This window comes from Odocoileus virginianus, chromosome 12 (genome assembly GCF_023699985.2).
Source record: "Odocoileus virginianus isolate 20LAN1187 ecotype Illinois chromosome 12, Ovbor_1.2, whole genome shotgun sequence".
Taxonomy (NCBI): domain Eukaryota; kingdom Metazoa; phylum Chordata; class Mammalia; order Artiodactyla; family Cervidae; genus Odocoileus; species Odocoileus virginianus.
In genome coordinates, this window is record NC_069685.1 from 50,290,047 (window position 1) to 50,316,942 (window position 26,896).

Genomic DNA, 26,896 nt, shown 5'->3' on the forward strand with positions numbered 1-26,896 from the left:
GAATGTTACTGTTGTGGAGAGGGGGTGTGCTTCTGGTATCTGGTGGATAGAGGTCAGGTATGTCACTAAACATCCGAAGTGCACAGGACAAGCCCACAACAGAGAATGATTTGACCCGGAAGGTCAGCTGTGTCCAGGCTGAGAGACTGTACTCCAAAGTGACCTTACTCTTGCCAGACATAGTTCCAATCAACAGTGTCAACCACCCTCCAAATACCGGGATAACTTGCTACTTTCCCAACCCAGAGTGAGTCATTTTGTGAAGCTAAAGAACATTTAGCAAGGCAATAATCACCCTAATTTCTGTGTTGGGTAAGTCCAGATGGAAATATATTTGGAGCCTTCTCAAACACAGAAACATCCAACATCAACATGGACTCTATGAGGGCCAAAGATGGTTTGAAAGATCCATCTTAATCTCCCTTTCTTGAAGGCTTCTGGGAGCATCCCAAAGAATCTGCTCTCCTGATTCTGCATGAAGGGCCTGAAAAACAGAAATTGGCACACAGTAAGCACTAAATAAATGCTAGCTATTATTATTATTATCATTATCATCATTGTCCTCATTATAACTATTATCTCCCAAGGTACAGGGGAAGGTACATGCCCATAACAGCCTTCTTTAAAAAAAAAATTTATTTATTTGGCTGCACTGGTTCTTAGTTGCAGCACGTAGGCTGGATCTTTAGTTGGAGCACAAGAACTCTCAGTTACATTATGTGGGAACTAGTTCCCTGAACAGGGATTGAACCCAGGCCCCAACATTGGAGGGCACAGAATCTTAGCCAATGAACCACAAGGGAAGTCCCTTACAACAACCTTCTGAGATGGGTAATATTGTTCCCATTTTGTAGATTGGGAAACTGAGGCTCAGAGCAGTGAGTGATGCCACATTTTTCATCATTTTTTCCTTGATCTCAGAGCTTCCACTCCTATGGTCTGTTCTCCTCACAGACACCAAAGGGATCTCTTAAAAATGAAATTATATCTTATTTAGGAGAAGATGCTCTCTGGGTAATAATGTTACATGATGTATTATGATCCAACATTTCTTTATGATTTAAATATCTTGAAAAATTAAGGGCAAAGCCATGATATCAGAAACCAATACAACATTATAAAGCAACTATACTCCAAAAAAAATTAATTTGAAAAAAAGTGGGCAGTGGCCCAATTCCTGGAAATCTCCACCCCTTCCCCAAAATAGTTGGAATAATCCTCCCACTCATTAGCCTGTGAAATTGCCCAGCCCATAAAAACTAACCACACCATATTTGGGGGCCTTTTGCTTTCTGAGATGGCCCACACCCTGTATGTATTTCTCCCAAGTGTGTTCTTGCCTTTTGAGATGGACCAAATTCTGTCTATGAAATGTGTATCTCTCTGAATAAATCCATTCCTTACCTTAAAAAGAAAAAAAGCCATGGTTTTGTAAAATGTTAACATTAAAGGCAAACCAAGTGGAAAGGAATATGGAAAATTTTTGTACTACCTTTACAACTTCTTGGTAAATTTAGGATTATTTCAAAATTTTAAAAAACTACTCAGATCATGTTATTCCTTGACCCAAAACCTAGAGACCCCTCCTAACACTCTCCCTCTCTACACTCCAGCCACTCTGGTCTTCTTTCCATTCTTTCAACACTGGAAGATTGTTCCTGCCTCAGGGCCTTTGCACTTGCTGTTCCTTCGGTTGAGAATACTCTTCCCCCATATGTAGTTCTTCCCGTAACTTTCTCTTTCTTATCCTTTAGATTTTGACTCAAATCTCTAATCCTGAGTCCCTCTCCCATGTGATCACATGACCATTTCTAATTCTCTCATAAAACTGGATTCTCTGAAATTATCTCCTACACTGCTTTCTCTGCCCCTCTCTGTCTCCTCCACTAGACTGCGACTTCCATGGGGACAGAGACTATACTGCTTGGCTCAGTGCTGCCTCTCCAGCTTCTCTCACAGAGTAAGGCCTCAGTAAACATTTGCCCCCTCCCCAAAAGGGGTAAAGAACTGCCTGCCAATGCAGGAGACATAAGATATGAGGGTTCAAGCCTTGGGTTGGGAAGATCCCCTGGAGGAGGGCATGGCAACCCACTCCAGTATCCCTGCCTGGAGAATCCCATGGACAGAGGAGCCTGGAGGGCTTCAGTCCATGGGCTCGCAAACAGTCAGACACGATTGAAGCGACTGAACATGCATGCATGCACGCAAAATAAACTGTGTCTGGCAAGACCATCAAAATAAAACTATGAATTTTGTCAAACAGCTTTCATGCATATTTTTTCCTATGGTTTCCTAACTTGTTCAAAATTTCCAGGATATCCAGGCAGGTCCAGATCTGCTGGCAAACTGCATCAACATTTCTTTGTATCACTTAACAATAATTCCAATGCTTAACAAATTGGGGGAAGGAATGAGGAAGAATTCACCCCCAGTGTCCAATGTTCTAAAACAGAATCCCGAATTGTTGACCTAGGGCCAAATGTAGTTCATGGATATGCTTTGGAAACCTTACATAGTGTTTTAGGGGAATTTGAGTTCATGATCAACTTTTAAAAATTGGAACATTTCACATCAAACTCCAGATGCCCAAGTTCTCCTGAAAACTCAAAGGACCTGGCCTCGCTGGGCCCAAGTTTCCCACTGGGTCCCCAGGGTCCCCATGGACTAGAGTTGGGGTGTGTGCTCCTCAGTTTATCACAGTCCCTATCCACCTGGCTTGGGCTACCTAGGTGGTGTTCATGGTAAAGAATCCACTTATCAATGCAGGAGATGCAAGAGATGCGGGTTTAACTCCTGGGTCAGGAAGATGGATCAGGAAATGGCAACCCATCCCAGTATTCTTGCCTGGAAAATTCCATGGACAGAAGAGCCTGGCAGGCTACAGTCCACGGGACTGCAAAGAGTCGGACACGACTGAGCGACTGAACACACACCCATCCACATCCACCCAGCTTATTTCCTTCATGCTATCAGCCTAATCCCTTTAGGTACTAAGATTCCCCCTCAAAGCCTAAAGTATCCTTAGGAATACTGTTAGTTTCAAATATTTTCACTTTAGCCCCCCCTCTTCAAATCTTACATGGAAGTTTAATATCTAAAATAGATAATAGTGATTATAGTTCATTTTGATTGAGTGCTTTCTGCATGCCATCGTTCTGCTTTGGTTGACTCAAGGGCTTGGGGACGCGAATTCTACCAGCTCTCCATCATTTTCAGCAGGCCCTTATGAAACCTCTATGGAACCAAGGAAGACAGTTCAAAGAGAACTTCTTTTTTTTTTTTTGGCCTTTCTGCATGGCATGCAGGAGCTTAGTTCCCCTATTACGGATAGAATCTGTGCCTCCTGCAGTGGATCCTCAAGAGTCTTAACCACTGGACCACCAGGGAAATCCCCTCAAAAGTATATTTTAATCCATGCTCCTCACTATAAGCAAACTAGAGGAGGGAAGAGACACTCCACCAATTGGAACAGTAGCCTTTCTGGCAATTGTTTGTCTGCTAGTCCTGAGTGTTGACAGTGGCAGGAAAAAAGCCAATAAGGGAATCTGTTCTTTCCTTCCAGAGTTATTTGCTGCTTTCTGGGAGCCCTTTAAGCCATGAGGGCTCATGTCACTCTCAGGTTTAGAACTAGCTAATTCTCTTAGACATGTTTCAGCAAATGTGGACTCTGGAGGGGAGTTGCCTGGCAGAGAATGGCTTGGAGACGGAGGCCCTCCCCCTGGTCCCAGTCTGGTCAGAAGTTTTCCTCCAGCCCTGATGATGTCAGCAGATGTGAACACACCTGCTACTTTGTCTATGGAAATTTTATGGCACTCATTGTCCACTAAGACTCTTTTAGATCATTCCACTGAATCCCACATTTATGTACCTAGTGTGTGCCAGTATTGCACTAGGTCCTGGGGATTCGCAGTGGGAATTTATTAAATATGAACAAGGGCTTTGGTTTCTGACTGTTCCAAGTTCCAGCTCTAGCTCTGAAACTTACTAGCTGTGTGACCTTAAGCAAACAACCTAGCCTCTCTCTGTCTCACTTCATCTGTAAAATGGGTGTGACAGGAATAGTACATACTTCCTAGGATTGTCTTGGGGATTCAAAGAGATAGTTTTTGACACATACAAAGAAAAGGAGTGCAGTGTTTTGTTTTGTTTTTCTCCTCTGGCAGGCTTCAGAAGATGATATCTTTTATTTGTGTTTATGTTTTTTGTCTGTCTTGCTTACTAAATGACTCTCCATGAGAGAAAAGCCTTGTCTTTCTTGTTCACCCCTGATTCTCTCCAAGGAACAATGCCTGGCACAGAGGAGATGCTGCATAAATGTTTGTCTGCTGAATGAATCGCTGTCTTTCATATTCCTGCTTTACTTGCCATTCCGATGATGCGCCTTGGAGGAGCCCAGGGTCTCTTGGACTCCGGGGAGAGCCACCATGACCCTGACAGCCAGCTGTTCACAACGGTGCTGTGCGTCAACTTCGAATGCCGCCAACTGGGCTGTGTGCCCCGGGCTGACAAGTGACACTTGTTTGTCTTCTGGTGAACAGCGTTACAGCACGGGAGGGTAAGCTGGTGACTGGGGAAAGCTGAGTGAGCAGCTGCTCCAAGCAGGGGGAACTCTGAGCCTTAACGCCTCCAAGCCAGCAGTAGGGAGGCCTCGGGTCCATGTGGAAGGAGCCTGGGCCCCACCACTTCTTGGGCCCCCGGGGGAACACCGGTTTTGAGCTTGGATGCCCGGGTGGCACAGTGATCTCGATGGTATTTCGGGCTGGGAATTCGTGCATTTCGTGTGCCTTGAGAAACAAAATTAATTTCTCTGGCGGGAGCAAACTGTGAAGCGCTGCAGGAAAAAAGCAGTTAAATGAAAAGGTCAGGATCCAAGAGAGCAGATGTGTTTGCTGAGTGTAACTGCACTTTCAAACCCAGCGAAGACGACACGCAGCCCCAGGAGGTGGCACATTTTGGAGGGATCTCCTGGGGAGAGATTATTTGGGGAGGCTGAGAAGCCAAGGGAAATTGACCAAAGTTTTCCGGGGTATCTGCAGAACTGGGGACCCGACCGCAAAGCCAGCGAGTGCAAACTCGCCCTTCTCTTCCGGCCTCGAGCTCCGACGCGCGAAATCTGCGAATTCTCCTTTATCTGCTACACACGCTTGCTCATCTTCGTTCTGGCTGCAATCAGGGTAAACCGTTCCGATGATTATGTAACTTCGCGAGTTCAAGAAAGATAATCCAGAAAGAGATGATGAAATTTCTTTGAGGGTGGATTAAAAAGAATTTTTCCCCCAAATATAAGTTACAGAGTGCACAAAAATGTGCATACATATACCCATATTTCCACCACTCAGAAAGAATAACTTAACATTTTTATTTATCTGGGAGAGGACTTTTTAAACTAGCCATCAAGTATATCTTTCCCTTCCCCCCAAATTCTAGCAAATTTGAAGCCAAAGAGAGTCAACCTACTTCTCTTTATTATTTGACTGTTCACCTCTACCACAGATTCATCTTAAGGGGAAATTCCAGGACATCCAAATTCCCTCCGTGGGCTTTTCACGTGGCCAGGTCTGCAAACACTTGGCCGCAGTGAACAGCGTCCTGCGGAGCCCGCAACCCTCGGGTGCACAGCTGCATCTTCTCCCCCATCCCCAACTCCCGCGTGCAACTTTGCAACTCACGCTCCCGCCAGAGGGCCTATTTGCTCGGCCCGTTTGGCGGAAGGATTCCGCGCGCGAGCACATTTGGTCCCAACTGTCTCCTCCCCATTCCCGCGTTCTGGCCCCGCCTCCTTCCCGCGTTCTGGCCCCGCCCCCTCCCGGGTGCCCTATGGCCCATAAAGAAGTCCCGGTCGGGCCGCTGCACTCCCCCGCGCGCATTCGTGCGCCGCCCGAGGCTGGCTAAGGAGTCGGCGGCCATTTTGTTCTTCTCGTGGTTCCAGTGGGGAGAGAAGGAGGAAGCAGGGAGCGGGGCGGTTGGGGGGAACCCACCGCGGCTTCTGCCACCGCCGCCACCACCATCTCTGTGCTCGTGGCTTGGGAAGGGAGGTGTGAATCCCGGGCGCGAGCCGGCGGCGGCGCCGCTGCGGGAAGGTCGGCGGTGGGAAGGCGATGGCGGATATAGATAAACTCAACATCGACAGCATCATCCAACGGCTGCTGGAAGGTGAAGGGGGCGGCGGGCGGCTCCGGAGACTCACGGGGGAGGGGGATTGGGGAGGCCTGTTGGGCTTGCTTCGCCAAGACGAGTGAGCCCCGCGAGTTCGCCCGCGGGCCGGGCATTGCCGCGAGAGGGAGGTTGCCCGGGGTTCCGCACTTGGCCCAACCCGCGGACCCTCCTGGCTCTGCTCATTCATTGCTTGAGGGTGCAGCCTTTCTCCTGGCCGTGAAATTTGAAAACTCCGCTCCCCACCCCCACGTTTCCGGTACGTTCCCCTGTGCGCCCGGCACTCCGGACCAATCTTTGGAGAATATTGGGGGCCCCAGTCCAACCTACTGAACTGCTCCTTCCGAACTTCGTGGTTCTCAGTCTTCTGGAAAGCAATATGATGCGGATATGGATTTCACCAAGCTTGAGGGCTTCTTTCTTAGCCTGCTTTTTATTTTTTTGTGAGGCTGGGGTTGAGGGCCCCGTTACTTGTTACTTGGTGACGAACGTTCATTCGCAGGGGGATGTTGAAAGCCATCTACTCCTGCCCTCCCAGATATTCTTTTTAGTTGTTTTTATCCCGGGGAAGTCTCCGCGCTCTTTTCTGAACATGCCTATGAATCGTGAAACCGGCAGTGATGACAGTTTCGTTAGGATCTTTCCAATGTGCCAAGCTCTGTTAAGCGCTTTGCGTTCACTGCATTTTGTTGTCTTTTAGTCGCATCCGACTTTCCGATCCCATGGACTTCAGCGTGCCAGGCTTCCCTGGCCTTCACCATCTCCCGGAGCTTGCTTAAACTCATGTCCATTGAGTCGGTGATGCCATCCAACCATCTCGTCCTGTGTCGTCCGCTTCTCCTCCTGCCTTCAATCTTTAACAGCATCAGGGTCCTTTTCTAATGAGTTGTCTCCAATACTTTGCGTGCATCGCGTAAATCATATTAGCCATTGCTTCTAAAGCGCTTACTGTGTGGTCAGGCGTTTTTTGGAGCTCTTTACACAGATTTCATGTAATACATGAGCTAGATGCTATTATTTTTCTCCTGACTAAGACCTAGAGAAGTGTAGTCACTTGACCAAGGTCACACAGTTAGTGACAGTCAAGTTTCAAACCCAGGCAGCCAGTCATTGAAGTCACCCTTTGTGTGAAAGAAGGGGGTGTCCAGTGGTTGAGCAAAGGTTAAAGTAAATATTTAATTTTGACTGACCTAAGACTCCTGAGGTGTCTGGCGATTGATTTCTATTGATGTGGGAGAGGGATGAAGTTCGGATTTTAAGGAGAGATGCTGAAATAAAATCACCCTTCACCACCCCTAAATTCTAGAGCACATCTATTAATAATAACATCTAATTCCGAACTTTGAAAGAATTCAGATCCCTTTCTTGAGTGTTGGATAATGTAGATTTGGCAGAGTTTTAACTGCATTTTTGCCTTTATATTCTAAAATATTGTTGGACTGTAAATGCTCAAAGATAGAGTCTAGCGTAAACAATTGGACAGCTCTGGTGTTAGAATTTGCAGATCTTTTAAGTCATGAGAATGAAACTTCTGAAAATATTTTTTCTTAATCTGTGTTAAGGTTTTTTCCTTTTATAGTGTTTCAAAAACTCATTAAATGAGCCCCTGAAATGTCACTGCCATTGTGTGTGAAAACCTTGTTCATTCAGTACCTGGCATTTATTAGAAGAATCACACTTTTTAATATTAGTTAATATAGTTCTTTGGTTTATGTGAGTGAGCAGTGGGTCAGAAACGGATTAAAACAATTTGCTGTAAGAAAAGAACTTAAATTTTTTTCATTCAAATATTATAAATTAGCTTCTGCATGTCTACGCAGGAACATGTGTGGCGAGTTAAGAGTGGGCTTTATTTCTTTGAGAAAGCTGAAAAAAATGGAAGCTGTGGATTAGAAACAATTTTAAGATTAGTTAAGTCTTAGTTGTGGAGTCGCCCATAACTTTTATATTCATACAACATCTTGTTAATTTTAATATTATTTTTTAAATTGTGCTAAGAAATTTGCTGATTAACCTGGATCATTTACAGTGAGATCAGTCATTATTTCTTAATAGTTTCTATACATGTTATACTGAAAAACCAGATTTTTTTAACATTTCGTTTTTTTCATTGAAATTAGTAAAGCAGTGCGTTTTCATTCTTCAGGAATAAACTAGCTGCTCAACATTCTTAATGTGTTTTTTTTTTTCTCATCAATGTTAAATTGGCAGAGAAACTATTGAAAATGATCTATTGAAGATATATACATGTATATCTTTCCAAGGTAGAAAACACTGATAAGTTTTGTGATTTTTTTTTTTTTTTTTTTTTTTTTAGTGCCTCACAAAGTTTTTCCTCTGAAAATTTTCATTAAGAGTTAAGTATATCTAAAGATGGAGGAAATGTGAGTTTTATGACCTTATTGGAATTTTTTACATGTTCAGAATTGTCTCTTTTAAGGTGGAGGACTGTACAAGCTAGTTGAGAAGTAGCTCAGTGATAGTATTAAAAAGACCATTCAAAAGTGAAGTCTTATCTAACGAAACATGCTTTAGCTTTTAGTCACTACAGCTTTGCAGTTCTTTTCTACTCTACCCTGGGAAAATCCCAAGGACGGAGGAGCCTGGTAGGCTACAGTCCACGGGGTCGCAAAGAGTTGGACACGACTGAGCGACTTCACTAAGGAGGCAGCATTCTGCCACCCACCTGGGAAGGTCTGCCTTGCAGGTGATAAAACCCTGAGATTGTCGCTCTCGTGTTATTCATGTTCACTTGCTTAAATAACTGCACGGTAAAACTTCGGATTTAGAGAATAAATCAGCTGCTGATTTGTCTGGTAGTCCTACTGTGTTGGAGAAAAGTGAGATTAGAGTCAGATTAGCTTTGTAAGTGATCTCAAACAGAGAATGTTTGATGGCTAGCCATTTTCTTGCAAAGCAGACAGTTGTAACTTCACATCCTGCTTTGAGAGAAGCATCTCACCTCTGCAGATGGCGGTTGTCAAACTGCAGGACTGTGTCAGGCTCTGCACAATTGCTTGATTTGCATTAGTGATTTAAATATGACTTCTGTCCTGGCCCTCAGACAACATTTACGAATTTAATCCTCTAATTTGTAAGAGTAATCTCTGTTTAGTTTTTTGATGTGAAATGAAACATGTTTGTATTGTAATGTTTAAAAAAGACAGTGGTCCCTGGTTCTGAAGATAATAAAGGACAAACATAATGGCACAAGAAAAAAATTCTTAAAATGCTGACCAAGGAAGACAAAAATAATCTTTCTTAATGAGTTTACACATTAGATCATTTTAACAGTTAGACGCTTTTCTTGGGATCAGTGATCATAGGGCATTTGTTGATAAAGACAGTAATCGTAAACTTGTGTGTTAGTAATACCCTTAATTTCCAAGAAGCCTGTATTGTGAGGACCTCCCCCTCTCCTCCCACATGTCAATTGTATGCTGCATTCTCTCCTACAAGTAAGACCAGAAAGGTCTTAGAGCTGTGATCTGCCACTTGCACCAACCCTAATCCAAGCTAGGGAAGGATTATTCTCTGTACCTGCGGTGCCCCCTCGCCTGTCAGTAGCAGGAGGAAGCAGTGAAGTCTAACAGGATGGGGTGTGTCATTCTGTGGTGCTTGAGGGAATGTAAGGGAGCAGGCAGGCTTTCCTCCTCCAAGCTGGGGGAATGGATGCCAGGCTGCACCATGCATTAACAACACATCCACGGTAGAGGTTGGTGAGATTGTTCCATATCTGTGAAACTGTGGTCATGTGCCATTGCTATTCAGTCTGCCTGAGTAGGTGAGGGTTACTGATCTTGAAGCAGGGAGATGTTATACAGACTTGGTCATTTCACTCAATTTACTCTTGAGGATGTTGGTAGAACTTGAAGGCTGGAATGTGAAGGAGATAATATCCTGATACGAATCACTGTGTAAATGAGGAAACTGGGAAGTCTTAATTCAAGAACAATTTACAGAATTCTGGTGCAAATTTTTTTATGTTTTTGGATCAGACCACTGTATCCAAACCATGTAAGAATAGATGATTGACTTAATGGTCTTGATGTTTTATCTGAAATCTCAAATTTCACCTCCCCTGGGGCTTACTGGCATCCCTCATCTAGAGGAGATTGTCTTGTTACTGATATTAAGGCTTATGAAAATGCCACTCAGTACAAATGTAGGGTCAGATGTCAAGTCTCATCAAGTGTAGGTGGTTAGACTGTAGAGAGTTAAAGGTTTTTCAATAAATTGTCTTCACTCTAGGTGTAGAAAACTCAAGGTTCTTCATTGAGAGCAATAGACAGTGGTTTGTAGCTACATCCTGATTCTATATATGCCTTGAGAAAATTGATGTCACCTTTAAATGCCCAGAGTATCACACCAGCAGTTAGCAAAGTCAAGGCGGGGAGAGGGCGGCTTAGAAATTCAAATGGCCAAAAAGTGGGTGCCTTCCTGCTGGTGACTTTGCAAGAAACTGAATGGTTCTTGAGTAACATTTTCGTGGCTTACAGTTTTTGTAGAAAAGACTTCAGTTGTTTGTGGGAAAGTTTTGATGTTACAGATCCTCAATGTTTTTTGGTTTGAGGTTTTATTTTCCTAAATTTGTCAAATGTTGTGAAGTTATTGATTGTCATTAAAATAAATATGATGTGGCATATTGTTAAGATTACCACCTTTTTAATAGGATTATCTTATTAGCAAAATCTCTGTTGACTTATTTTTGTACTGGTTGTGCCAATTTTAGGTTTTAAAACTTGATTATAATTGGGCTGAGGCTTTTTGGTGGGTATGCTATTCCTTTTCTATGACCTTCTTTCAACAATTAAGGGGCAAGAAGAATACATGCTTATCCCTCATAAGTAATCCCAAAGTAGTCTTAAGTTATTTCAGGTTTTTATCAGTTTGTTTACTATAAAATTGCATAGGAGTTTTTATCATGTGCTCATGTGAATGATTTGCCAGATAAATAAATGATGATATAAGTTAGAACAGAACAGTCTGCTGGTAACAGCCATAATGCAGTTTCCTGAATCTGCCATTTTAGCCAGATAAAAGCTTTTACTCAAAAGTTGCACATTTGGGAATTCCCTGGCCATCCACTGGTTAGTTGGACTCCAAGCTGTCTCTGTTGAGGGCAGTCCCCGGTCAGGGAACTAAGATCCCGAAAGCCTCAAAATGCTGCAAAGAAAAAAAGAGAAGTCACGTGCCTAAGACCTAAGTTGACCATTTTAATGTATCAATCACTAACCTATATATGTCCGCTGTGCCTACTGATTTTATTTCCATACAATACCTAGCACCTGGACTTATGAGAAACATTCTACCTGGAAAATGAAATTCTTTTTTGTTGGAATACTTTGGATCTCATTGGCAACTGTTGAAATAACTTCATACATGCGGTTTGAACTACTGCTTAGGAAGATATCATTAGGAGACAACCCGTGAACTAACTTCCCACCTTGGGTCTCTTGTTTACATCTCTTCCGTCTTCTGCGGCACAATGAGGGTCGAAGTAGGTGGTGGTGCTGCTGCTGCTTAGTCACTGAATCCTAGCTGACGCTGTGACCCCCTGGACTGTAGCCCGCCAGGCTCCTCAGTCCATGGGGTTTCCCAGGCAAGGATACTGGAATGGGTTGCCATTTCCTTCTCCAGGGGATCTTCCCAACCCAGGGATCGAACCCAAGTCTCCTGTATCTCGTGCTTGGCAGGTGGATTCTTTACCACTGAGCCACCTGAGCAGGACTGTACTGTTTGCATTTTTTCTTTGTAGCTAATAGCGATAAAATAGATATGCAAGCCTTTGTCTTTTTAATGGTGTTGAAGATGTTGTCCCTAAGATAAACTTAACAGTTTTACAATTTTTATAGAGCGGTAATTCTCGGTACAGAATGTATAATAATCTGCAGTTACCTCGTTTGTCTTACCTTCTGAATCCTCTACTAGAATGTAAACCTCTCAAGAAAAGGGACAAAGTTCTTGTCTCAAGTAGATTGCATCGTTTAATTTTTAATGCTTCCTGTTTGTAAGGCTGCCTTATGATTTTTATATCTCATATCAAATTTTTCTTAAGCACCAATGACTATATAGAGGTTCAGTAGTTTGTCCTATAAAATCTCTTGGTTTAGAAGTATAGTGAAAAATTCTTTCCTTTTTTTTTTAATTTTTTCATCTTTGTTATTGCTTATGAACTTATAAAATGGCAAAAACAGTTGTACGCTAGTTTACTTGCTTTCATTTGTTTTCTTACTAAGTTTCTAAGTTAATGCCATATATTTTAAACATATTTTCAAGATGAAGAACAAATTCTTAAATGTGAGGGTGATCTGGTGGAAGCACCATTTCAGAGCTAGAGTCAGTTGGGGCCTGGTGTCCTCCTCGCAAGCTCTGTGACCTTGGACCGCGTCCCTGAGCCTCTTCCAGCCTGTAACACAGAGAAGGGCCAGTGCCTGACTTCACGGGATTGTTGTATTGAGTGGCCCTGTAAGTGAAGCCTCCTAGTGCAGCAGTGCCCAGCACATGGGAAGTGCTCCACAGGTGTTAGCTACAGCTAGTACCTGATTCTATGTGATGGACACTGAAAACAGTGAAGTAGATCTTTTATGCTGTCAGCTAATAGGCCATCTCTAAGAAATGCCTGCTGTGTTCACTCAGGCTGCCAAAACCCATTTTGAAATCTTTATTTTCTGTTAGATAAATTTTTAAGAGTAATCCTAAATTTTCACAACTAGAAAAATACTTTAGTATAAGAATGACCGGGATGGGGAATACATGTAAATCCATGGCTAATTCATTTCAATGTATGACGAAAACTACTGTAATGATGTAAAGTAATTAGCCTCCAACTAATAAAAATAAATGGAAAAAAAAAAGAATGATACAGTTGCTTTGTAATTTGAAAACACGGACACGGTTTTTGTTCTTATTTTTTACTAATCAGTGTATAGTCTGGGGTGCATGCTAATTGTAATGCCACAAATTAACAGATTTATTCAGACTTCGTTCATGCAACAGGTTTTGAGTACCTACCACGTATTGGCTGTGGGCATGTACACTGCAGGGCTAGTGGTATGGTCCTGAGGTTTACATTCTACCAGGATGAATAAATGGACGCGAACTGGCAATTATAATACAGAGTGTGTGCTGGTCAGTGTTGGGAGAGCATTTCAGAAAACATAAAGCCAGCTTGTTAAGGGGAGAGAAGATGGCTAAGAGGGGTTTTCCAGAGTGAGGTGATATCTAAGCAGTCTCGAAAGATGAGCAAGTATTTGCCGGTTGGTAGATGGTTTTGATGGAGTTTCTGTTTATATAGTTTTATTTCTTGAGCTAATTTTTGGGAATTTAAGAAGCTTTGTGACTGTGTTTTTAATGAGCACTGTTTAGATATAAACTAAATCTTGATTTGTTCTGGAAAAATTGTATTTAATCCTCAGTCCACATTAGGAACACTTTAAATTGCTAGTGTTGCATGGAGCTCTGCCAGGTACTGTGAGATGACCTAGAGGGGTGGGATGAGGGTGGGCGGAGGTAAGTGTATACCTGTTGCTGATTCACAGTGTTGTACAGCAGAAACTAGCACAACATTGTAAGCGGTTATCCAATTAAAAATAAATTTTAAAAAGTTGTTAGTATTGTTCTTTACTAATCTCTGCTCTGATACTTCGGGGACAATCAGATTAAGAAAACTAAAATTATCATGAACTATGTCTAAAGGTTGTAGTGGGAAGCCTCCAAACCAGTAAAATGTGCATTAGCAGCATTGATTTAATCTGATAGCATTCACATTAAAAGTACAGCTTGTGTTCCCTATAGGTATAAGTCTTCTAAAAGACTTCCCTTACAAATGTGGGCCTCTCAAGGATATACAATGGAAAAAAGACAACCTCTTTAACAAGTGGTGCTGGGAAAACTGGTCAACCACCTGTAAAAGAATGAAACTAGAACACTTTCTAACACCATACACAAAAATAAACTCAAAATGGATTAAAGATCTAAATGTAAGACCAGAAACTATAAAACTCCTAGAGGAGAACATAGGCAAAACACTCTCCGACATAAATCACAGCAGGATCCTCTATGACCCACATCCCAGAATTTTAGAAACAAAAGCAAAAATAAACAAATGGGACCTAATGAAACTTAAAAGCTTTTGCACAACAAAGGAAACTATAAGCAAGGTGAAAAGACAGCCCTCGGATTGGGAGAAAATAATAGCAAACAAAGCAACAGACAAAGGATTAATCTCAAAAATATACAAGCAACTCCTCCAGCTCAACTCCAGAAAAATAAATGACCCAATCCAAAAATGGGCCAAAGAACTAAACAGACATTTCTCCAAGGAAGACATACAGATGGCAAAAAAACACATGAAAAGATGCTCAACATCACTCATTATCAGAGAAATGCAAATCAAAACCACAATGAGGTACCATTACACGCCAGTCAGGATGGCTGCTATCCAAAAGTCTACAAGCAATAAATGCTGGAGAGGGTGTGGAGAAAAGGGAACTCTCTTACACTGTTGGTGGGAATGCAAATTAGTACAGCCACTATGGAAAACAGTGTGGAGATTTCTTAAAAAGCTGGAAATAGAACTGCCATATGACCCAGCAATCCCACTTCTTGGCATACACACCGAGGAAACCAGATCTGAAAGAGACACGTGCACCCCAATGTTCATCGCAGCACTGTTTATAATAGCCAGGACATGGAAGCAACCTAGATGCCCATCAGCAGACGAATGGATGAGGAAGCTGTGGTACATATACACCATGGAATATTACTCAGCCATTAAAAAGAATTCATTTGAATCAGTTCTAATGAGATGGATGAAACTGGAGCCCATTATACACAGCGAAGTAAGCCAGAAAGATAAAGACCATTACAGTATACTAACACATATATATGGAATTTAGAAAGATGGTAACGATAACCCTATATGCAAAACAGAAAAAGAGACTCAGATGTATAGAACAGACTTGTGGATTCTGTGGGAGAAGGCGAGGGTGGAATGTTTCAAGAGAACAGCATCGAAACATGTATATTATCTAGGGTGAAACAGATCACCAGCCCAGGTTGGGTGCATGAGACAAGTGCTCGGGCCTGGTGCACTGGGAAGACCCAGAGGGATCGGGTGGAGAGGGAGGTGGGAGAGGGGACCGGGATGGGGAATACATGTAAATCCATGGCTAATTCATTTCAGTGTATGACAAAAACCACTGCAATGATGTAAAGTAATTAGCCTCCAACTAATAAAAATAAATGGGAAAAAAAAAAAACAAATGTGGGCCTCTGCTGAAAAAGATTCACTTTGAAACCAGAAGCATTTAGGAGTCCCCTAGCCAAAAATAAAGTTTCCTGTTGGGCAGTCTGCCCAACCTTCTGGCTGACTTGTGGTAAAATCACTAATGATTGGAGTTTTCTGGCCAGTAAAGCAACGATCCCACTATCTTTCCACTGGGAGGGTTTCTTGAGTTCTCTCCTATGTGTAAGTCTAGAAAGAAAAAATTACTTTGGTTCTGGAAAAAAATTGGTTTTGTTTCACAAACAACTCAGTTGCTCTTGTGTATGTGTCCGTTTACTGTAGTCCCTCAAAGATCCTTACTATGCTTTCCCTTTAGTTGCTTCTTTAATATTGTAGTCGTTTCTTAATATTTGATGAGAATGAGACTGGTGGTCACTTAGTTCAGTTACGTGTATGTTTTGGAGTCCAAAGAGGTGATTTGCTCAAGACTGAAACCAGTACAGAAACCTTGCTTCTAGTTGCCAGTCCAGTACACTCAACATTTTTTTTTGCTGTACCCTCTTAAGAGTTTGACTCTTCCCCCTTGTCATCCTTTCTTATTTATTGTCTTTCATTGAAAAAAATAACACCTTTCCATTTCTGCTCAACTTGTTTCCTCAGAGAATTTCACTTCAGTGGCTATTCAGGCTGAAGGAGGGCTTCCCCTAAGACAGTATTTTTCAAATTTGGGCATAGCCCATTTTAATGGGGAAAAAAAATACTCAGCAGATACCAGGGTTTTTTTAACTTGCAGTTTTTATTACTCTGTAATGTTACTTAGATATTTACAGAACAAAGCTAGATACAAACCAGTTAAACATATTGCTCTTGTTTAGCATTAGGCTAGATGATTTTGAATTTGAATATAAAGCCTTCAAAACTGATGAAGTTTAAATTGACAATATTGATTTAATCTGCTTATCACTTTATATTGGGTTTAATGGTGGAAGGATGTAGGCTTAGTTCTGTACTTGGTCTGGTTCTGTGTTTTTGCTTCAGTTCTAGTTCAGAGAGTGCCTCCTTTCATGAATCTTTTGTATAAAATAAGTGTTAAGTTTTTTTTTTCTTTTTATAAAATAAGTGTTAAGACTTCTATTACAACCTGATGATAATCAGTCCCCATATTTAACCAGACCCTGGCACTTCGTAAGGGGCTTCCCTGGTGGCTCCCCGGTGACTCAGGCGGTAAAGAATCTGCCTGCGATGCGGGAGACCCGGGTTTGATGCCTGGGTTGGGAAGATCCCCTGGAGAAGGGGATGGCAACCCACTCCAGTCTTCTTGCCTAGAGAATCCCATGGACAGAGTGTCTGGTGGGCTGCAGTCCATGGGGTCACTGAGAGTCAGGCAGGACTTAGAGACTGAACAGCAACAGCAGCCACTTCATAACTGTAAGATTAAGGTGAAGTTAGTAATGCAGTACTGCTTGTTACTACCCTGGAGAAGGAAATGGCAACCCACTCAAGTATTGTTGCCTGGAAAATCCCATGGACAGAGGAGCCTGGCAGGCTGCAGTCCGTGGGCTTGCAAAAGGATTGGGCACAACTTGATAACCAAACAACAACAGGCAGTGCAGTGCTGTTTGTTATATATTTAATTAATAACTGTCTAATCTTTTGCAACTAGAGTCAAAACAGTTTCATTTCTTACTGCTACCTACCTGCTGATAAATGAATTATTATAAGGCCAGAGGTTATCTTGTGCTTCACTTTGATAGTGAGTAGAACCCGAGTGCTCTGATGTGATGTGTGCTGTGCCATGATCTCGTCCTCCTTTTTCTCAAGTTTTACCTGTTCCAATTACTAGGAAACCTTTCTCACAGCACACACTGACATCCTTTGCCCTATATAGACATGAGTGTATTCACAAATTCAGGCCTAGAAAGTTGCATAGCAAAATATCCGCAGCAAGCATACACTGTGTTTTAATGAAAAACAGCACAGTAAATTTTTTTCATAAGATAAATCTGGGACCATGGAGAGAGACCTGTGGTCCTCTGAAAAGCACTGATTGGGACGGGGGAGATCCTAAGCATTTCCAATCTCATATTTTAAAACAAGGAATTGTTAGAACTGACTCAATAGCATGACAATCTCTTAAGACCTCCTGCTTTACAAGTACTAGTTCATTTATAAGGCTGGAGAAGAGAAGATGACAGGAGGCAAGAAGAGCTGTTCTGGTGAGTGGGCTGTAGGTGAACAAGGCCAATTGTTAAGTGTCCTGAAAATAAAGCCTAGTCAGAAAGTAGTTAAACTATGTTTTTGTCTCCTATTTATTTAAAGCTTGTGCCTTTTCATATATGTTTAATTTTTATATGAAATCTTACTTTGACTTCACTTGACTAAATTAGGGTTTTTCTCCCCCTACAGTGAGAGGGTCCAAGCCTGGTAAAAATGTCCAGCTACAGGAGAATGAAATCAGAGGACTGTGCTTAAAGTCCCGAGAGATCTTTCTCAGTCAGCCTATCCTGCTAGAACTTGAAGCACCACTCAAGATATGTGGTAAGTTTTGGTGCACTGTTACCTTTGGTTATGTGATTAATTGACTGAGTCAAGGGTATATATAGATGGTATATAGATGATGTATGTTAGCCAATAGAATCATGTACTATTTATGAATAACCTAGAATTACATTATATAATTGTAGCTTTAGAATAAATACCTCTAATGGACCTAGTTTACTTAGATGTACTTCAAAATTGCTTAAAATTATTTTGCTAAAGAAATACAAACATTGCAGAAGAAAGGAACGGAAACAGAATGGAGAGCTAAGAAAAGGCCTGAACCTATATATAAGCTTAAAGCAAAGGAAAATACTCTTCGGCATTATCTAGCAGGTAGACATTGAAAGCCAGATGTATTGGTGGATGTAGTGTGTGTGTACCTTTGTTCACATGGGGTCAGGGCTTGTTAAGAGTGCATCACTTCTGCTGGCACTGTCCCTAGAGACTGAGCTGTTGGATATCGATATTGATCAGCCAGCCTGAAAGGGAAACCGTGTTACTTGGCAGGAAGGCCTGCCTAGCCTAATAATCCGTTCTGCAAAATAAATTATTAATTACTTGAGTTTTGTGTATGATTCTGATATACACATACACTTAAAATTTTCACTAAGCTCTGTTGGACTAAATACTATGAAACAGTGGAAATTAGTTTTATGTGCTTGGTTTGAACTATACGAATGAAGACACTGTGTAATAAAAATTCTTGCTTCTAGGTGATATCCATGGGCAATACTATGATTTGCTTCGACTTTTTGAGTATGGTGGTTTCCCGCCAGAAAGCAATTACCTGTTTCTTGGGGACTATGTGGACAGGGGAAAACAATCACTGGAGACTATCTGCCTCTTGTTGGCTTACAAAATCAAATATCCCGAGAATTTTTTTCTTCTCAGAGGAAACCACGAATGTGCCAGCATCAATAGAATTTATGGATTTTATGATGAATGTAAGTACTTTCTACAGGAAGATTTGTATTGAGATACGTGGTCATAAACTGAACATGTTTCTGTTAGGATTTCTGAGAATTTACATGTAGTGTTGTCATTTTTCATGCTTACTATTTTGTTAGCTAGTTTTTGTCCTGACTTTTTTCTTGTGGTAAAAAAAAATTAACATTTGTTACAGTATGATGATGCCCGGGATTCTTGTATGATGTGATGATTAGATTAGGAAATAGTGATAGCAGTGGTGATTTCTTATAAGGTAATTGTTGTGAATAGTTGCAGATAATTTAATTTCTAGTACAACTCTGAGAACCTGTCCAAATAGATAGTTTTGTTTTTGTTAACTATTGAGATAAAATTTCATCCATTTAAGTGTACAGTTGAGTGAATTAAATTGATAGAATTACATAGCCATCACCACAGTCCTATGTAAGCACTAAGCTACTTTCTGTCTCTATAGGTTTGCCTCTTCTAGACGTTGCATATAAATGGAAACTTGGAATATACAAATAAGTTTTGTAATTTGTAACATAGTTCTTTTTCATTTGGCACATCCACACCCAAGAAAAACAGTACTCACTATCTGAAATTGTGCTGAAAGGAGAAAACAGGGCAGCAAGGGGGAGCTAATTAAAAGTATTTGTATAATTTATACGTTGTTTGACCCATTTTGAAGGTGCAGTTTGAGTTGATAATTGACAGGAGCAAGATTCCTAAAGCCTTGAAAATAATCAGTTTCGGTGGAGTTTTTTTTTGTTTGTTTTTTTGTTTTTTTGGTGGAGTTTTTATTGATGCTGCTGTTTAAGTAACTAAATTAAAAAAAAAATTTTTTTATCCTTATCTCCATCTTCCTTTTGTATCCATCATTTCTGTGAGTGGGAGTGGTTAAGGAATTTGAATTACTAGCACTTGCCAGTATAATTATAACAAGACTGGTTTTGTCTCTGGCCGTACCCTAGACTATAATCATAACCTACAGTCTCTCAAGGTGTGGTGTTATTCCATCTCAGTTTCATTTAGATGTGTTCATCTAGTTTATTGGTTAGAAGTACATTGCTAGAAAGGTTACCTTGATAAACTCAGTCCTCGTACTCACAGCCTCTCCCTTGACTGTATGTATGTACGTAGTCCAAGACCCAGCTCATAAGATGAGGTAGGAGAAAATTGACTATACTTCAGTAAAATTGGGGGAAAAAAAGAATGAGGTGGGTGACTGGGACAACTTGAGTTGGGCAAGAAAGATATTTGATGTTGACATTGAGTCTTACCAGAGGATTGCTAGTAAGGCAGTCACTATTTAGGTAATGAAATGAGAGGCAGAGAATTTTATAACATTGTGTTTTAGAAATTTGTTACAGGTACTCCTGTTTATAACAGTTTGCATTTTACATAGCAGTTAGCCAATATTTTGATGTTTTATTTATTTGATAAAGTTCAAATTCACACAATCTCTTTGTTGTGATATACTTCCTAGTGTGTTGGCTACATCATTTTTTATTAGAAGCCTTAATAATTTAGAAGGTCAGCATTGATTAGTATCAATTTTGACTCTTTGTCTTCAAGACTCATGTAATGAATAACCTTGTACTCCCAACTTTCCCCTCTCCCATCAGGCAGGTATAGTTTGCCACCCAGTCTGTGGGCCTGAAAGTATCCTGACATAGGTGGCTTTCAGTGGATGGTTTACCAACTTAAAACATTGATAATTTTGTTAAAATTTACTGTATTGAAATTTTTTATTCAAATGTACATTTCCATGAAGGAATTTAAAAACCACTGCTTAACATGATAGACTTATTTCCTAAGTGTAACAAGCACTCTATGCTACCATTTCCTCCATTCCCTCTGCCCATGTTATTTTTTTTAATTTATTTATTTTCATTTATTTTTATTAGTTGGAGGCTAATTACTTTACAATATTGTAGTGGTTTTTGCCATACACTGACATGAATCAGCCATGGATTTACATGTGTTCCCCATCCTGAACCCCCCTCCCGCCTCCCTCCCCATCCCATCCCTCTGGGTCATCCCAGTGCACCAGCCCCAAGCACTTGTCTCATGTATCCAACCTGGACTGCCCCGCCCATGTTATGACTAGTCCTGGAAAAGCTGAGGTATCTGTTGGATAAAATGTGAATGTATGTTACACTTTTCTGATGCCAGAGCTATCTGGTCTGTAGTAATAGGAAACTGCATTAGGGGTTCTGGCTCGGAATCTGAGGATTTGGAAGCTTGAAGAGACCTTGGCAGTTTTCCAGGAATCCTTCTGGAGCCAGATGCTCCTGGCTGTCTGAGGTGGCCTTAGGGGGGAACTGTAGAGAGGAAAGAAAGCAGCAGCCTGGGACTAAGTTATTAAGATGCTCAGGCAACAAGAGGAAGAATCTTAATTTTTGATGAAGAAGCCAACAGAGTGAGTTGTGAGTTGTTCTTGGTTGCCTTTGGAAATAGGAACCCACCTATGGTTTAAGAGTGGACAGAACAGGCTATATTGCAAACAGAGTTGGTGCTATTAAAAAATTGTTGAGGCTTAATGATAATCCTTAATCAATATATCTGGAATTCTGTTTTCAGACCTTCTATGGAATTTTAAAATAGTGCATATGAAACTAAGTTGTTGCTTATAAATCACACATCTCTTAAATATTACATATATCTAATTCTCTTTTTTTAATAAAAGCATAGTTTTTGAATATTGCCTTGAAGGACTTATCCTGAGAGTATGTACCTGCAGAACACCAGTCTCTTGTTTAACCATCCCAAAATTTTCACAGGTAAAAGAAGATATAACATTAAACTATGGAAAACTTTCACAGACTGCTTTAACTGTTTACCGATAGCAGCCATCGTGGATGAGAAAATATTCTGCTGTCATGGAGGTATGTGTGCTGATTTTAATTCCACGTAGATTTGGATTCTTCTAAAGAGTATACACTTTGGCATTGATGAATTAACATTCGGATGACTCCCTCTGTGAGGCGACTCTCCTGTACTGCTGTGTTACACCAGGAGGCCACTCTGCCGCATCCAGGATCATCCAGGTTCAAGTCCAAAGTATGCAGTTGATTTGTTACAGAGAATTCTAGGGTCTAACAGTTAGCCTTGAAAATAGAGTAGAAGGTATTTTAGAATATAAAGTAAACAATGCAGATCCTCTAGGATACTGAAAATGTGAATATACTTTCACTTGAACTGTTTTTGATCCTTTCCTTTCAGAAATTTATCTGACTTAGATGTTAAAAGTTATTTTGCTTAGCGGTTGTACTTTATATGATGTAATTAAAATAGTAATTGCAAAGAGGATATCTTTTCATCTGTGTCAGAAGTTAGACAACCATCAAAAAGCCAGCTCAACTATATTTTAATAAAACCACTATCCTTGCTCTCCTTATGTACTTATATACTGGTTTTGGTAGAGTTGGACATGTGATTTCTAAAGTCAGATTGAGAGCCAGTTACATCTGAGCTGGTTTGACTTTACAGTCCTTGGCCAGTGCAGGTTTCCTAGAAAGCTTCATCACCTGAGTGTCTGCATCTTCTACACCCAGTCACTACAAATGGTCATTAGGGTGCTATGAATGTTGAAGTAACTTTCCTTTCAGGCACACACTGCCCCACAAATTATTGCATGTAACAAGTTCTGGTGCCCCCCCCCACCCCTTTTTAACGAAAACTAATACGATAACCAAAGATTTCATGAAAGTTTTTGTAAGTCATTGAGTCTCTCTGTAGAGAAAGGGAAATGTTAAAGTGCTAACTTCCCTTTTAAAATTCTGTTTTCTTCCATTTTGGTTTTTTTTCCCCCTCATTTGATAGGTTTATCACCAGATCTTCAATCTATGGAGCAGATTCGGCGAATTATGCGACCAACTGATGTACCAGATCAAGGTCTTCTTTGTGATCTTTTGTGGTCTGACCCCGATAAAGATGTCTTAGGCTGGGGTGAAAATGACAGAGGAGTGTCCTTCACATTTGGTGCAGAAGTGGTTGCAAAATTTCTCCATAAGCATGATTTGGATCTTATATGTAGAGCCCATCAGGTATTGATTTTGAATTTTACATGTACACTTAAGAGCATGTGTGTGAGCACAGATTCTCCTTGTTGATTTTGGTGGGTAGGTATTGCTTATTTATACAAAATGTCTCTGGAAGTGACCTACAGGATATCAGGCTCAATGGGAAACTGAAGAGTGGTTTTACTCACCTAAAATTTGCACCTATTCACATTGAAAACATTTTCTCTCCAAGGTGGTTGAAGATGGATATGAATTTTTTGCAAAGAGGCAGTTGGTCACTCTGTTTTCTGCGCCCAATTATTGTGGAGAGTTTGACAATGCAGGTGCCATGATGAGTGTGGACGAAACACTAATGTGTTCTTTTCAGGTAGAGGATGTTTTCAGTATTGTTTCCTTTTATTGTGTCTGCATTTTATTGATTTTTTTAAAAGTGCTAATTTCTGCCTATATTCATTTATGTAGACTAAAAATTTTTATTTTCCCTTAATTGGTGTTTGTCCTAGTTTAGTAATAAGTGAATTCCTTTTAAAGGAGTGAAATGATTGTAGAACTTTTGCCCCAAGTATTGAATTTAACTTAAAATCATGATACATTACTGTAAGTCTAAAGCTACAGTGTTAGTACAACGTTCAGCTAAAATTAAATCACCACTTGCACATGAAAGTAGTACTTACCGCCATGTGCCAGATGTGCCATGCGATTACTCAGTTCTCCCACCACGTCTCTGTTCCTAAAAAACCTCTGTTGATTGACCATGACATTTGGCCTTCACTTGGCACAAAAGAATCATTTACACATAGTTCAGTTCAGTCGCTCAGTCGTGTCCGACTCTTTGTGACCCCATGAATTGCAGCACACCAGGCCTCCCTGTCCATCACCAACTCCCAGAGTTTACTCAAACTCATGTCCATCGAGTCAGTGATACCATCCAGCCATCTCATCCTCTGTCGTCCCCTTCTCCTGCCCCCAATCCCTCCCGGCATCAGGGTCTTTTCCAACGAGTCAACTGTTTGCATGAGGTGGCCAAAGTATTGGAGTTTCAGCTTCAGCATCAGTCCTTCCAATGAACACCCAGGACTGATCTCCTTTAGGATGGACTGGTTGTCACGTAAAAGTGAAGTCACTCAGTCGTGTCCGACTCTTTGTGACCCCATGGACTGTAATCTACCGGGGTCCTCCATCCATGGGATTTTCCAGGCAAGAATACTGGATTGGGTTGCCATTTCCTTCTCCAAGTCACGTAAAGCCTACTGCAATTTTTTTCTCATTCAGTCACTATGATTAAACTTACATGACTTCAGGCTTACCCAATCATAAACAAAAATACAGCCACTGAAGTCAAATCATCAGTTAACTGAATTAAAACAAGTGTTTTTGATTTTTCTTTTTAATTATCAGGGAGTTCTTGCAACCCCCAGAGATTATGACATGATCCCCTAGGGGTTTGAGAAACACTGTTCTAAAGAACTTTACCCCCTGTGTCAGAAGGAATACCTAAAGGTGTGACTTCAAAAAACTGTCATTTTACAGTATACTAACACATATATATGGACTTTAGAAAGATGGTAACGATAACCCTATATGCAAAACAGAAAAAGAGACTCAGATGTATAGAACAGACTTGTGGACTCTGGGAGAAGGCGAGGGTGGGATGTTTCAAGAGAACAGCATCGAAACATGTATATTATCTAGGGTGAAACAGATAACCAGCCCAGGTTGGGTACATGAGACAAGTGCTCGGGCCTGGTGCACTGGGACGACCCAGAGGGATCGGGTGGAGAGGGGAGGTGGGAGGGGGGACTGGGATGGGGAATACATGTAAATCCATGGCTAATTTATTTCAATGTATGACAAAAACTACTGTAATGATGTAAAGTAATTAGCCTCCAACTAATAAAAATAAATGGGGGGAAAAAAAAACTGTCATTTTATGCAGAGGTGAAACAGTTTGTTCAGATCATATATCATAGCAGTTCATAAGAGTATTTATTACCAAAATGTTTGTCAGATTGGTTTGTATTAATATGCCAGTGGAGCCTTCAAAGTTGTTGGGGCAATTTTAAACAAAAAAACTTTCTGAACAAAAGATTTGAGTGAAATGTAAGACTTGAGGTTAAGTGTATTTCCTAAAACGCATTGTCTTCTGAATCTTCGCAGATTTTAAAGCCTGCAGAGAAAAAGAAGCCGAATGCCACGAGACCCGTCACACCTCCAAGGGGTATGATCACAAAGCAAGCAAAGAAATAGATGTCATTTTGATACCGCCTAGTTGGGACTTGTAACATATAGTACATAACCTTCATTTTTAAAACTGTAATGTGTATTGGTCAGCTTGCTCAAATAGTGTTTGTGGGGCTCCCCCTTCCATTTTTGACTTAATGAATGGTATTTGCTGGTTATAACAGCAAATGATAGATTCTCCACTCCCAAGGAAAAATGTTTTGTTTAGTTCCCTGTTCCTTTTACAAACAACATTAATGATGGTGTTAAAGCTGTACACTCAGGACAGTGTCCCCTGTCTAAGGGGTGAGTGTACAACTGATCTTTTTTTAATTCAGTACAGCCCATGAATAATGTAAATGCTCATTTTCTTTAGGATATAAAGAGAGCCCTAGGGTGCTCAATCTGTACATGTTATTGTCATAAAATGCATACTGTTGGATACAAACCACTGTGAACTTTTTTGTTTCAAAGGGATTGCTTTTTTTTTTCCTCTCGTTGTCTTATCATGTACAAACTAGTTTTTATAGCTGTCAACATTAGGAGTAACTTTCAACTTTGCCAGCATCACTGGTATGTATATTTAATTAAAGCACACTTTCCCCTACAGTATACCTAAAATGACGATTAAAGCCATTATTTTAAATGTTTGTGACTCTTCCTGAAGCCAAAGTTTCTGTTGAAATATATATTGACGCTCCTCTAAGTAAGTACAAGGTGGCATGGTTGTGTACACCTGTCACCTTTATGGGGATTCAAAAACAGGTTTTTGAGTTTGAATAGCAGTTAGTAACATAGTGCTGTTTAAGCTATTAATGATTAAAGTTAATTACATTTTGTACGATTTCCATATAGTCTATTCATTAAGTAATCTTTTTACAGTTACATCAGGCCTGAACCCGTCCATTCAGAAAGCTTCAAATTATAGAAACAATACTGTTCTATATGAGTGACCGATTATGCATTCTTTGGCCTACATTCTTTATTCTGCGATGAAGTTGAGGCTTATAAGTCAAAACAAAGGAACTAACTTACTGTCCACCAGTTTATACAGAACTCACAGTATCTATGACTTTTTTAAACTAAGATCTGTTAAAAAGAAATCTGTTTCAACAGATGACCGTGTACAATACCATGTGGTGAAAATTAATTCAGACTTATTAAATGATGAACTTGTTAAATCCTCTCAGTGTCAATTTATCAGCACAATACACACAGGAGAACTGTTGATGGCATATTGAATAGATTTTAATGAATAAATTGCTCTGGAAACCACACAGTTTCAATTTGGATTTGTCTTCCTTCAAATAGTCTGTTTTCCAAAGATGGATTGTAATATGGATGCTCATTCTTCAAATTCTTACTGGATATAACTAAGTTTCTGAAGTAGAGAGATGAGATTGATCTATATTGGGAGGTGTGGGACTTGGTGAGTTGTGTGACATCATCTGTATCCATATTTTTTTGTCTGGGTTTATTTGAATTTGGCAATAAAATTCAAAAGCTACTTTTTAAATTAGGCTAAGTCAACCACCAGTGTTTTTATACACAAACCTTTGCTCTTTTCTCGTCCCTGATTCATATGAAACACAATGTTGTGTCCTACATTTTTCACAAGTGTGTTGAATGCATATTCATTTCTCTGGTACATTAAAAGTGGATGGAGAGCATGTCATTTGAAAAGCACATTCTTCTATCAAAAACTGGTTGTCTCTTAGGGAGTTGGAAGAGGACCACCTAGTGGGGATTGTTTGAACCAACATTTGCTTGTGGGAGAAAAGAGCATAGTTTGTACTGC

At 40.6% G+C, this 26,896-nt stretch overlaps 1 protein-coding gene across 1 annotated transcript; it reads left to right on the plus strand.

The window, feature by feature from the left end:
• Positions 1-5,864: 5,864 nt before the first annotated feature.
• Positions 5,865-26,614, plus strand: PPP1CC (protein phosphatase 1 catalytic subunit gamma). Its single transcript, XM_020889999.2, has 8 exons — positions 5,865-6,153; positions 17,789-17,920; positions 18,637-18,867; positions 21,637-21,741; positions 22,679-22,902; positions 23,111-23,245; positions 25,036-25,096; positions 25,981-26,614. The coding sequence occupies exons 1-8, from the start codon at positions 6,099-6,101 to the stop codon at positions 26,049-26,051; spliced, it is 1,014 nt and encodes a 337-aa protein (XP_020745658.1). The 5' UTR covers positions 5,865-6,098; the 3' UTR covers positions 26,052-26,614.
• Positions 26,615-26,896: the final 282 nt, after the last annotated feature.

Coding starts and splice junctions, on each gene's coding strand:
- PPP1CC (XM_020889999.2), top strand. CDS start 6,099: ATGGCGGATATAGATAAACTCAACATCGACAGCATCATCCAACGGCTG. Junction 21,742..22,678: donor AATATTCTGCTGTCATGGAG/GTATGTGTGCTG, acceptor CTCATTTGATAG/GTTTATCACCAGATCTTCAA. Junction 23,246..25,035: donor CACTAATGTGTTCTTTTCAG/GTAGAGGATGTT, acceptor GAATCTTCGCAG/ATTTTAAAGCCTGCAGAGAA.